At 39.5% G+C, this 14372-nt stretch overlaps 1 protein-coding gene across 6 annotated transcripts in view; it reads left to right on the forward strand.

Annotated features, from left to right (window-relative positions):
- Positions 1 to 2933, forward strand: part of LOC113587931 (uncharacterized) — a 29369-nt gene extending 26436 nt beyond the window's left edge. For all 6 annotated transcript variants that reach the window (XM_081710823.1, XM_081710821.1, XM_081710822.1 and 3 more), the window contains one exon: positions 685 to 2933. In XM_081710823.1, the coding sequence (XP_081566949.1) occupies positions 685 to 860 (176 nt within the window). In that variant the 3' untranslated portion in view covers positions 861 to 2933. The remainder of the gene's footprint in view (positions 1 to 684) is intronic.
- The last annotated feature ends 11439 nt before the right edge of the window (positions 2934 to 14372 follow it).

Raw genomic sequence — 14372 nt, forward strand, 5'->3', positions numbered from 1 at the left:
ATAACTCAGACCTCAAGGCCTACCAAACATTCATATTTTAGTCTACATTTACCTTTATCCATTTTTTTCTCTCTCTCCTAGTACACCTGAACTAAGTCTGTTCTTAATGGCTTGTTTCAGGTGTGTTTGGAGCTGCGTTAGAGCAAAAATGTGGACCTTTGGGTGGGCCATATGAACTGTGTTGAGAAAATATGTGTTGGTTTTATTGACTCCTTCACAGATTCCATTCACTTCCTACATAGTTAGCTTTTTTAAAACTAATAAGTGTATAGTAAATATGAGCCATACTTTTACATTCTCCTCTCAGTTAAGTCTGATCCTTGTATTATGTGGTAGACAGACTCAGTTGAGGCTGTACACCTCATTAATGCAATAGACAGAAACATTGTTCCTGTACCCCTAAACTCAAACAACCAAGCGCGGACTACGTGGTCTCTCCCACTCAGACCCAGTTGTGATTCGCAGTAGTGCCGTCTGTCACAAGTGGCCATAGATAAATGAGAATGCAGGTTGCAGGTTGCCGTGGATACATGAGAATTACAGGTTTTCACTTTATGATCACTGCATTAACAAGAGTGTTAATGACACTGATGGTGTAAGATGATGATTAGGCCCAAGAAACATAAGGGGGAAATTCTAAAGAAAAGTGAGATGAGCTGTCTACTGTGTCATGTTCCTGTCCAGCTCTGGCGTCGGAGGAGAATGTGGAGTATGCTGTGGTCATCGGTCGAGACAATCAGAAGATTGCAGACGAAGTGCAGTACGGCGAGGTGGTCTTCAATAAGCAAGGGGTACATGCAAGGGAGCAGGCCAATGTACAAGAAGAGTGCACGTACTCTCACGTGCAATACGATTGTTAAGGGCCGCACTTGTGCACATCTCAGTGTGGGTGCCAGAACACATCCACCTGCCTATGCATACCAGTGGTCACAATAGAAAGAGTGACTGTAAAATAGTATTTAAATGTTTGCATGGGGAGAGCTAGTCCTGGTAGAGGAAGTTACTGTGGATCATTTTCCAGCACTAAAATAACTCCTGTGTGCTCCTGGTTCAGACTGGGCTTAATTTAGTGCTTCAGCCCAGAAAGTAGTTTGCAAATGTAAAATCATGCTAACTGCTCTCCATTGGCTTTCACTGATTCTTTAGCCATGTTTTCTTGTGTAAAAGGTGACTTGTGGGCCAGGCAGACTATTTAAACGTCTAACGTGTCGACGTGTGACTGCTTCCATATTTTGTCTGCATCATCAAGAAAATGGGGAAGTGAAAGTTGCTACATTTTTCCACTTTTCACTTCTGCTTTTGTCTCATTCCTTTCTCATGTAAGATTGTGTTATTAGGTTTACTTGCCCTAGGCTTACGTTGGGTTTTAGTTAGATAAATATAATTCTGTGGTGCGCTGCGGATAAAAGATCTCACGCTGTTCCTTTAAAATCTTAACTAAAGAAACTGGGGACAAATCTTTTAAGCTTTTTTATAGAGTGCTGTTTAGTTACTTAGATTAACCTGAACCCACATTTTAACCATAACTTCAACGAGGCTGATATGGCTCATCAGATTATCAATGAATATTTAACAACCAACAAAACCAACAAAAAATGTCAACCAAAACACATTAAGGTATACTATTAGTTTTATAAACATCTTTTTATCAGTTTTACTGGCAATAACAGTTTTTGCTTTAGGAATTAATATAAAGGTAAAAGATTTGCCAAGAATAAAAACTATTCTGAACAGTAACACTGTTAAATATTACATACCAGCAACCTTCAAGCTAATACCCTTGATAACATTACATATCAGTTTTCCACCACCAGATCAGTTCACACCAGATTGTTATCAATAAAAAAAGTATGTTGGACTTCCTTTTGATGCTATGCAACTTGGTGAGTGTGCCCTTAATATTAGTACCATAACATTTCAAACCAAAGGGTCAGAAACAAATCATACCTTTAATATGTAGATTGTTAATTTGCTCCAAGAAACCCTAACACTCCTATAATACCAAACACTTCAAAAAATTATTTACTTGCTCTATATATTTACTGTATGCCACATATTAGTCATTTACAATTCAGCAAATAAATAAAACATGTAAACTCTTATCAAGAATTAAACCTGATTCTTAGAAATGAAATACCTGGCGTTCACGCTAATTATTTCCTTTCAGTGTTTTCAGTTAATTAGCTTTGAATGTGTTCCAATTTCTGATGTTAACGTGTTAATGTTAATATGTTAATAAGGAAAACATAAATGCAAAAATAATTTTAAAAAAAATACAGGTCAGAACCTGTATTACCTTTCTTGCAGGGGCATTAGGACATTTTCAAGTTACTGTAACTATATTTAATGTGTTTGTACAAATGGATGTGTTCTATTACAGGGTGTTTTATTTATTTATGTAGTGTTGTGCATTTATGAGGGCAACTTCCACACCAATAAAAGAATCTGTAAATCCCTTATGCTATATATTATAACTTATATGATATTATATTACTACACTGATTGTATCATGTTGTGGTTGTTTTGCTCTCTGTGTATGCAATGTCTATGTTGCTCTTACAAGCTACAAATGGCAGCACTTTTATAAAGGAGGTCAAATTCAGTGTGTTGGCCCTCTATGTTTTGGGAACCTATATGGATTCAGTTAGTATTCTGGCCCTGAAATAGAGTTTGTTTATATTGCATATATAATCTAATGAAGAGCAAACCTTTGAATTTATGAGGTTATATTTTGTAGTCTTGTTTGTTGTATTTGCTTTCTAGTTTTCAGGAAATTTAAGTTTTAAATTATAATAGAGAGAGAGAAACCTGCTGTTAGTTTACTGATATGCTAACTGAAGCATTCATTTCTATTGTTTTAGAATTGCAATGTCCGATCATGTCGCATCGGTTTGTAAAGAAGCAACATTTCAATAAATGGACTGTACATGTCATACATGACTGGTGTGCGTAAGCACGCAAGCAGCTGTAAAATTATTCTTCATTTTGCATAAACGTCTCAGCAGCAGGTTTTTTTCCACTTATGGGACTATCACTTTTTTTCTTTCACATAAAAATTATGTGAAAAAAATACACACTTAAAAATTGTTAAAACCAAAGTGAGATGTTCCAACTGAAACCACAGATGTGACCAGCTGTTTTGGTATTTGATTCGGTATATGAGCGCAACAAAAACAATCATAAGGGGGTGTGTGCTTAATGTGTTGGCATTAGCTAATTAACAAACTCTTGATGACTTTAAAATAGAACACTAAATATTTATATAGCGCTTGCCTGCTCAGCTCTTGAAGGACCTCTGTCCAAAATGTTCTGTTTCTCTGGAAACTCTGTGTACTTTACTACAATTTTGAATATATTTGAGAGAGATATATATAAATATAAATATATTAATATATAAATATATTTGAGAGAGCGAGAGAGAGAGAAAGAGAGAGAGAGAAATATAAATATATTAATATATAAATATATGAGAGAGAGAGAGAGAGAGAGAGAGAGAAAGAGAAATATAAATATATTAATATATAAATATATGAGAGAGAGAGAGAGAGAGAGAGAGAGAGAGAGAGAGAGAGAGAGAGAGAGAGAGAAATATAAATATATTAATATATAAATATGAGAGAGAGAGAGAGAGAGAGAGAGAGAGAGAGAGAGAGAAATATAAATATATGAATATATAAATATATGAGAGAGAGAGAGAGAGAGAGAGAGAGAGAGAGAGAGAGAGAGATGAATGGAATGGAGGGAGGTATCAGTTCCTGAGAGCTGAGATTCATCTGTGCTCACTGAAGTACAGAGATATAAAAGCTGGTGAATTGGCCTTAAATAGTTAGAGGTCATTTTGTCATGACATTTAGATCCCAGATCAGTTCCATGAATAAACACATATGTTAATGTTGAGTTATATTTCAATAAAAATGCAGTTACATTATAATCTACATTACATAGATTTTTCCCCATTATGTACTGAGTTAAACGTTCACTTTTCAGGTGCCTTGTTTTATGTTCCCTGACTGTCTGTGACTGAGCACTAAATGTGCTGTGCTGTAGCAGAATCACAGACATTAGCACTAAAGCAATATATAGAATATGCTTTGGGAATAACTAAATGGATTAAACAAGTTGTTCCTTCACAATTTATTTATCTACAAACAAAATATGTAATGAGCTCCACAAGGATTTTGTACATTCAGTTCTACACTACAACCATTTTAAGCCAAAAAAATTTAAGTTAAAAATTAAAATTCAAAATGGCAACTGTCAGTATTTTTAAAGCAAATTTTCATTCACTTACATCTTGTTAGGCATGTTCACATACAGCTTGTCCTTTTCTGTCTTTGCCTGAGCTCAGTGTTAAGATGTCAGATTTGAGTCAGTTTAATAAACAAACAAATAAATACAATTCTTATTCTTCTCTTACTATTATTATTGATTACTTACTATCAGAAACACCTACTTTGTACTGTTACGACCCTGACTCGGCTGGGAGGCCATAACATGGGGTTTGAGTGACACAGCAGTAGAAGTGAGTGATGTAATAAATAACCAAACAATAAAGTTTACAGCAAAGATCAGTGTATCTTTAAAGACAAGAAACTGGTGCAATCATGTCAGGAGTGACCAAGGCCAACACAACAAACAAAAACCACACTAGAAACAAGAAGACGACTGACTAAGCTAACACAAGTAAACAGACAATGACTGCACTGTTGGAAACAAAGATAAACCCACACAATGGCAGCCACCCCCTACCGCCAGTGTGTAACTATATACACACAAGATACAAGAAACATATATTATCCAGCAATCAAACAAGAGGCAAATCCAAAGTCATACACAAAGTCTAGCAAACACAAGCTCAAAATGTAGCAACAAGACAAAACCAACAGCAGCAAACTCTTCTCCAATGAGCCCTAAACTGAGCCCTTTGTCTCTTCCTCTTCCTTTTGTATTGTTCTCTGCTCACCGGAAAACCTGCTGTGGATCGGGATGGGGGATACCGGAGAGGCAGAGGCAAAACCTGGAACACAGAGTGCAGACATACAGGCGGACATAACAGTACCTATAGCTTATGTGCACAGGCCATTATTTTAAGTAGCCTACAGTTATAGGTATATAACTGTGCAACAGCTTCTTCCCAGAAGCCATCAGACTCCTGAACTCTGGCTAATTCCAATTCCAATTCCAAACAAATGGACACTTCTATACACACACACATACACATGCTTATATACAGTTATGCATGCGCACACACACACACACACACACACACACACACACACACACACACACACACACACACATACATACATACACACGCACACACGCACACATACACATATCCATACACACATAGAAACATACACACGCACACATACACATATCCATACACACATACATACACACGCACACATATCCATACACACATACATACATACACACGCACACATACATACATACACATATCCATACACACATACATACATACACACGCACACATACATACATATCGGACTAGTTGCTGAAGTCAAACTTCACACACATATATGCACTCCTTTTGCACTCTTGCACATTATTCCTACTTGCTGCTAGAGTATTGTACTAAATCAGCACTGTACTCTGAACTGTTCTGGCTGCTACCGGTGACTGCTATGTTCAGTATAGCATGTCACTGAGTCCCAGTACTGCGTTCATTGTGTATTGGTCCTGTCCTGTATTTATTTATTGTATGACATTATTGTACTGTATTGTATTGTTTGCACTCATGTAGCGTGTTGTCTGTTGCACTTGTTTTGTTTTACACTGCCTGGCCAAAAAAAGGTCACCACCTGGATTTAACTAAGCAAATAGGTAAGAGCCTCCCATTGGATAATTACTGCATGGGTTATTATGTTCCAGCTGGCAACAAGTTATGCAGTGAGTAGCTTCTCATTTGTTAAACAACCAGGTCGAAAGACACATCCTGTGGTCATGGAAAATATGTTAATCTGTTTCAGAAGGGTCAAATTATTGGCATGCATCAAGCAGAGAAAACATCTAAGGAGATTGCTGAAACTACTAAAATTGGGTTAAGAACTGTCCAACGCATTATTAAAAAGTGGAAGGATGGTGGGGAAACATCATCTTTGAGGAAGGAATGTGGTCAGAAAAAAATATTGAACGATCGTGATTGGCAATCACTTAAACGTGTGGTGAAATCAAATCATAGAAAAACAACAGTAGAACTCAGGGATATGTTTAATAGGAAAGTAAGAGCATTTCTACATGCAAAATGTGAAAGGAACTCAAGGGATTGGGACTAAACAGCTGGGTAGCCTTAAGAAAACCACTTGTCAGTGAGGCTAACTGGCAAAAACAGCTTCAATTTGCTAGGGAGCAAAAAAATTGTACTCTGGAGCAATGGAAGAAGGTCATGTGGTCTGATGAGTCCAGATTTACCCTGTTCCAGAGTGATAGGTGCATCAGGGTAAGAAGAGAGACGGCTAAAGTGATGCACCCATCATGCCTAGTGCCTAGCCTACAAGCCTGTGGAGGCAGTGCTATGATCTGGCGTTGCTGCAGTTGGTCAGGTCTAAGTTCAGCAATGGTATGTGCACAAAGAATGAGGTCAGCTGACTACCTGAATATACTGAACGACCAGGTTATTCCATCAATGGATTTTTTCTTCCCTGATGGCATGGGCATATTCCAAGATGACAATGCCAGGATTCATTGTGCTCAAATTGTGAAAGAGTGGTTCAGGGAGCATGAGACATAATTTTCACACATGGCTTGGCCACCACACAGTCCAGACCTGAACCCCACTGAGAATCTTTGGGATGTGCTGGAGAAGACTCCAAATGTCCCATCATCGATACAAGATCTTGGGGAAAAATTAATGCAACTCTGGCCAGAAATAAATGTGACATTGCAGAAGCTTGTGGAAACGATGCCACAGCGAATGCATGCTGTAATCAAAGCTAAAGGTGGTCCAACAAAATCTAAGAGTGTGTGACCTTTTTTTTGGCCAGTCAGTGTATGTTGCACCATGGTCCAGGAGGAACATTGTTTCGTTTTTGCTGTGTACGTGTATATAGCTGAAATGACAATAAAAGCCTTTTGAACTTTTGAACTTGATATTTTGAAACTACAAAATATGTTGCAGTGCTTGTTGCAACCTTCTAACACATTAACAAATACAACAGAACACAAGGCAAGTAGTAACTTAAAATGCCTGTGATTCAGCCCCACTAGACAGCAAACAGTCTTAGTCTCACCTTACATGTGATGACACATTTCACACATTTTTGGGAACCAAGGATTAGTTAACTTCCTTACCAATGGTAAGTTTTGGAATGTTTTTTTTTATTTATTTTTGCTTGTGTGTGTTAAGCAATGTACGCAAGAACATAAATGCACTTCTTCTTGTTATCCACCAGAGGGAGACCTATAGTCATTAAAAGACAGGTCACAAATAACAGGAAGACCCATGTTTCGTACTACACCATGTTCTAATTTCTAAGTTGTCATAGCATAAAAAAGTTTAAAACCTCAAGCGAGAATGTACTGGTTCTGGTTCAGGAAACTCAACTGCTATTTATACATACACTTCCTTGCTACAAAGGATTCGAGAGCAAACAAACAAACAAAAAGTTGTTTTTGTTTCTATGAGCGCAGGAGGATCACATTTCGCTTTCATTTTTTTAGTAAAGGGATTTGAAAGTGAAACAAAGGCAGATTTTCTTACAACACATAGTACCGAGGAAAGGCACAATCCCCATGTCTTTCAATCAGGTGTAACACTAACCTAACGAAAGCAGCTCACTCAACCAAGTGATTACTAGTCTGCTCCTTATCCAAACCTGAACATCTCTGTGAATTAAATGCTTGACTCTAAAACAGTGAAGCTGAACTATGAGTCATTAAGCACGGGAGTTCTTTACACCTGTAATAAAAGCTTTGTAAAAGCCAGTCCGCTGTATGCCCTATGCATATCGTTCTGTAGACAAGCCACGTCTTCCTCGCATTATATACACCGTGGACATCGCTAATATAGCGCAGGTAAGCCGTGTAATAATGTGACAATAAAAGTGATTTGATTTTATTTTGCCTTGCCGTTCTTAGTTTGCCTTGTTGCAGGTCAACAACCAAGTTTTGCATTACAGAGACACACCTGCAGGTGCGCTAACATGACATGACTAGCAGCTATTGGTTACCATCAGTTTCCACCAGATCTTCTGAATTCTGTTTTATAAGCAAGCAAAACCAAATAGCAGGTTCAACACTTTGGAAGTGCTGTAAGCTTCAGACACACATGCATTCGATGGCGTGTTAACGGTACATTAGCACGTCTGCTACGTAAAACCCATCTCTGTCTCAAAGATTCACAACATATCTCGCAGAATGTTGTGTAGTGCGCCCCCAGATGGTCAACTGGTGTCATGATGTCAGCCTGTGATTTGACCTTAGGTAATGCTGCGCTGGAAGTTGGGTCAAAGACAGAGACAGAGGTTTATATCTTCATGTGGTTGAAGCGTCGGTGTCTGTGCTATGAGCGTAGGAGAGAGATAAAGAGAAGTACCACTGTAAACTGATCTGGTTTTGATATCATCCTGGAATATTTAAAAACTTAACCATCAAGCCCATTGTCTACATATAGTTATTATTCTACATGCATTTCCACAGGAGCAAAAAGCAGCATTTTTAAGTTTTAAATTCCATTCTTAGGACTACCTGTGCCAGGGTCTAAACCATTGGATTCTTGCATGCAAGACTGCATTTCTGTTCTACTCCATCTCACAGGGCACATAGACTTCAGAACCTCATTACATAGCTGTAATGTGGACTTACTGGGAAACGTTGTTGTGTTGGCTAGGAACCATTGTGGTATTGCACTGTAATGAGGGCTTCGATTAGTGTTTCCTTCAGTTTTGGGGTAAACAGGCATTGGGGTAAAGCCAGTACCTGGTGCTCCTTTAAGAGCACCACTGCGAATTGGGATTGTGACCCACTGCCTCCCAATTGGTTTAGACAGAAAGAAATTAACACAGCAAAGAGACAGAGGAGATAATGGTGCCAGTGGGCATGGTCTTGCCTGAACCAGTCGAGGGGTTTACATAACTGCCAGAGCTCTCCAAACATACAGCAAATTGAATGACTTATAGTGCAGTGGAACCGAACAATGAGTTCAAGGTTCACGTTGGTTGTAAACCCATATTTCAGCTTTACAGCACACATCCCTATGGCTTCCCTCTCTGTCCCAAAAAGCATGGCAAGGCTGTTAGGCACGAGTCACCGTAAGCCCGCTCTCATTATACAGACGCTATGGCTCTGCACTGCAGTGGACGGAAGCAACGAGGACAATGTTAACTCTAATGCTTCTGGAACACTTGGCTAAGTTCAGGCGGTGGAACTAAGGTGGACATGTCGCTCTGGTCTCACTGGACCTCCTGATGCTTATTCCACAGGAGGTCAGAGGTCATAGGTCAGGATACCTGCTGCAAGCTTCTGGTCTGTTCCTCTCAGAGTGCCAAGGCATCTTGAGTGCCCTCTTTAACACGCTGGTAGTTTTCAGACGCAGTCCGGGGGGGGGGGGGGGGGGCAACCTTCCCAACTTAGATCATTGATTTCACAGTCAAGAATCTAGAATCATGTGCAATCAAATTCATAAGAATGGAAAAGGCAAAAGATAAATCAGATCCGTCACTCTGTCCTGGACCGAGCGAGCGTCATCTCTCCCCTCACTCTCTCTTCACCGTCTGACTGCTTATGCCATGAGCGTGCGCTCACGTGCCTTGAGGGACCTTGGCTGTAGAACATCTCCGAGGTTGCAGCTCATGTGCCAGCTGCCAAGGAAAACAGCCCCTGTGGGAGTCGAGCGCTAACTAAGCTCGCCAGCAGAAGAGAAGGAAAGCCCTTCAGAAGCTTCAGTGACGTGGAAAGAGCAGCGACACGGCTTCTGTGCCACTGATGCACACGCCATAAATATTCCAGGTCAGCTTTACTTACTCCGCATGGATCAGCATCACACGTCGACCCCGAATCAAGTAGAAAACTGAAAAGGATTTGCAGTGTCATTTCCAGTCTCAGTACCTCTCTCTCTTTCAAGATTTTCTGGCCACTTTACATCCATCTATTCCCCTGAAGGAAGAGTAATTGACTTCATTTTATGACAGGAAGCCATCTGGTCGTATAAACATCTGCAGGCGCGGAAATAAGTGCACCGATTTCAGATTGGCTTGCCATATATGTGAAATGATTTCCCACTCTCATTCATCAAAGAGACATGGGCAAAACCTGATCCAGGTCCTTGAGACCTCATTTGAATTTAAGAGACTTCACGTATAAAACCACAAAACAGCAGCAGCTGCAAATGCTTTGTAGTGCTATACACATATTGCTAAACAAACTTCAGCCTCAAGGTGTTCAGGTGATTAAAGCAAGCCCACACCTGAAGAGGGAAAATAACTACTAACGTACTGTAGTTGCTACTAAATGTAAGGTGTTTAAGGTGAAAGATAAGATCTCTACTGATTAAAATAACTGTTAGCTAGCAAGCTTGAGGCAGCACATTGGAATTATTGAATTGTTTAAATTTAGGAAATCCTAAATCCTTATCCTAAAGTGAGAAGAAGAAAAAAAATCTGACTTTGATGATCATGGGAGTACTATGAGCCAGGGCAATGAAAACTACCACCGTTTCCAGGAGAACCGATAAACATTACCATGAGAAACTTGAAACATAAAAGGATCTCTCTGCCAACTCAGATTTGTCCGAGGCGTAGCCTAAACAAATGTTGTTTGAGGGGATAATCTCTGTTTGATGTGTCATTTAGTACCATGCAATTTAATGCCAACCATATAACCTACTGCTTAGGTCATGTTCTGCTGCTGATTCTGTGAATGTTTGTGATGCATGGAAATGTGCAGCAGGCTAGTGAGGTTGCAGTTTCAGTAAGAGCTGAGCTCATTCTACGATCTTCCCCTTTCCTGGAACTTTGGAGACGCACTGTCGTCCTTTCCATGCCTACAGACCCATCTCTTACTGGAACATTGCCTGCCCGCAGTCCTCAGAGCCTATGAGACCTTGGAGTTGTCCTGTTCCTCCTCCTCCGCCTTGCAAACTCCACGCCAGACTCTTTTCTATTCCCTTCTGCTTGCCAAATCAACCCATGTATCTATCCAATCCACAGACTATATCATTTATATTATTGTTACGGTTATATAATACACATTTATTATATAGTGTAGCCTATCCAAAGTGTTTATTGGATAAAGTGATAAACACTTTGGATAGGCTAAAAACAAATTAAAATGAACAAAACAGTAAAAATTAATTAATTAATTACTTAATTAAAAACACAAAACATAAAAATGACAAAATAGAGATGGACATTACAACTAAAAAAAAAATAAAAACAAAAAAAATAAAAACACATGTAACACATATTAAAAGACCTTCTTGGGCCGGTCTCAAAGCTGGAAAAAACACAAACAGATGTCTCGCAGTAAACTGGCTTTCCTCCGACATCCCGTTAGTCTTTACGAGTCGGGTGGATCCTCTCTGAGCTGCTGGGCCCACAGCTGTGCTGAGAACAGCAGGAGTACAGATTGCCGCAGCCAAACTAGCTAGCCAGGTGACCAGAGAAGGGCTTCAGACTGACAGCGGATTCTCAGAGATGACAGCGCACCAAACTGTTACATCTTGCTTCCATAAGAATGACTGACAAGTCCTGTTACAGGATACTCTGATCACACAAATTGTGTTCTGTGCCACTCTGCTGTAGTCATATATAACAGAATCCATTTACACGTGGGTTGCAAAAAAACACAATATAGCTGGGCCAGTACTTCAAGATGGAAGAATTGTCTCCAACCCTGCTCTTTCAACACTCAGAATAAGCAATTCAATATTATATTATATACATATATTTCATAAAACAGAAAACATTTGGTGCCCTAAGGCTTCCGTACAACCTCAGTCATGAACTTGAGAGTCCAGATTTGCCTTTGTTCTCTATATTCCATTGTTTACTCCATGTTCCCAAACGAGACTACAGCCATTTGGGCCTCTAAAGCTTCCGGATTTTGGCTGCCTAGTTGACCTGCTTCCTACAGGAAGTATTAGAGGTCACTGTGCTGCTAAGCAAGTGCAAAATCACCTCACTGTGTTAGCTTTTTATGTGGTAGACACCTTCATGAAGTCAGGAGTGGCTTCTTGTTGACTTTTAACATTCTCGCCAAGTTAATATGCAGTTAAAACAATTACATTGGGGAAACTATTGAAGGTACCTTTCTGTACCCCAGAAAGTGGCATGTTTGTGAACAGACCACCACACATGACATATGGGAATATTTCTAGAATATTTCTTTGAATGGAAGATATGACTAAATAATTGAAAATTCAAACACAATGTGAACCGTGGTTTCTATAACTCACTCAGAAATTGAATAATTTTCCAGACTTAGATATAATCTCTAGGTCATCATCTCTAGGACTTCTGTCGTCTTCTCTGCCACTTACAAGGTAAAAATAAAATCTACGGACAGGCCAGGGGCTTAGTCAGAGGGCAATAACAATGGAAAATAGCCTAGACATGTAGGTCATCATAATGTAGGTCATCAAGAAAGATCAATTAAGCCCATGATAAGTAACCAGTGTTGGAACACACATAGCCTGATAGCCTGAAGTAGGTCAGATATTTAAACCATACACAAGCTAGTTTGCTTTTATGAAGGCAGCAACGAGCTGCAGGATCCTGTCTTAGCCATAAAAGAAATGCCTTCATCTCAGTTTCAATAGAAATCATAAATACAAGAAACTCCCTTGCTGGATTAACAGTCAAGTCTGCTGTGAAACATTTGAGTCCACACCAAACTTGCTTTTACATTTCTCTAGTGTCCCTACACTGGTGCCTCATAGTGCGGATCTACAACTCGACTCTGCTTTGTATGCAGTATTTACATCAATACTTGACCCCAGATTAGGTTTTACACAAAGCCAAGGGGTTAAAGTTGGGGGGAAAAAAATGAGACCGTGGAATGCTGCGTCTGGACCGATGTCTAATTATCGCGCAACGCCGAGTGAGGAAAGCAGGAAACTGCTTTTAGATCAGTCTCTTTTTAAAAAGTGAGAAACCCAGCTGGAAATACAGGCCCTGGATGGGTCATTTTGGAACCGAAAACACTGAAGTCCAACTCAAACCTGCCCAGGCTAGAAGCCTGATTTTAACCAGGTGGAGATAAAGTCCTGCTGATCAGGAAAAAGGGGGATTCCCAAGTAGGATGTGTATATTTGTGAGACAAAACAACTCTTTTCTTAGCTTCAGTAGCACTCATGTAAATGCTGGAGACTCTCAATCTGATTTAACAGTTACACCAAAGCCACGTATACATTTCTCTGCTGTACATGAAGGCAGTCCAGGAGTTGGCATTCTGTAACCTTTGTTGCCACCTGCAAAGAGTTTGAGAAACAATGCATGGCCCTGCTCAAATATTGACACTTCTAAGGTAAACCCTCTGCCACGCTTACGACACATAGTTTAGTCATGACATCAGCTTCAGTCATACAGGATCACGCAAACATCAATGATATTTACACACCAGTTGTACTACAGAACAAATCCGTATTTGTTGCTTGTGTCGGGGCAGGAAGGCTGGGAGAATATTTATCTATTCATGATAGGGTTCACTGAGAAACCCCTAGGCTCTGGACAAGGGGGGGTAACTGTACCTCAAATGAGGTTATGCAAGTTTTGTTATCTGTGAACCATTACTAAAAATAAGAATCATTATGCAGTTCCAGGTAATTCAATGATTTAACTGATCAGGAAAGCTTGTTGTCTTATTCATTATGTGTAAGATGATAACTAGAAACTATAAAGATGTCAGTCAATTGAAGTGTAACGAATGTTCTAGAATACCTGTAGACAGAAGCATTATTTCATTCATCTTAAGATTTGTAACAAACTTCAAAATAGCAAATTTAATGATCCACCTAAGGAAATTATCCCATTACACCACTTTGAATGCCACATTTACACTGATTAGAGAGCATAATTTATATCAATTTTGAGTGTGTTGTGTTGTGACTGAACTCCTGACAAAACCAGTTCAGACCAGATTTTCAACCTGTATGCATTCCTAAAGACACCTGGGATTTCAAGCAGGTTGGCTTGATAGAAACCGTGTCCATATTTAATTAGAAAAGCCCATGGAGGAAACACAATGTCCATTAAAATATGTCTCCCATTTAGATTTTGCAATAATCTGAGGACCAAAAAGTACCCATATTTACCACAGCAAAGTGTGTAGCAGCTGAAAATCATAGCTATTTCTTCTGAAACAAAACATCATGAAAATAAAACATGGACTCCTAACAGAGCTGGGATCAGAGA

Source organism: Electrophorus electricus, chromosome 3 (genome assembly GCF_041902795.1).
Source record: "Electrophorus electricus isolate QZ-2024a chromosome 3, ASM4190279v1, whole genome shotgun sequence".
NCBI classification, from domain to species: Eukaryota; Metazoa; Chordata; class Actinopteri; order Gymnotiformes; family Gymnotidae; genus Electrophorus; species Electrophorus electricus.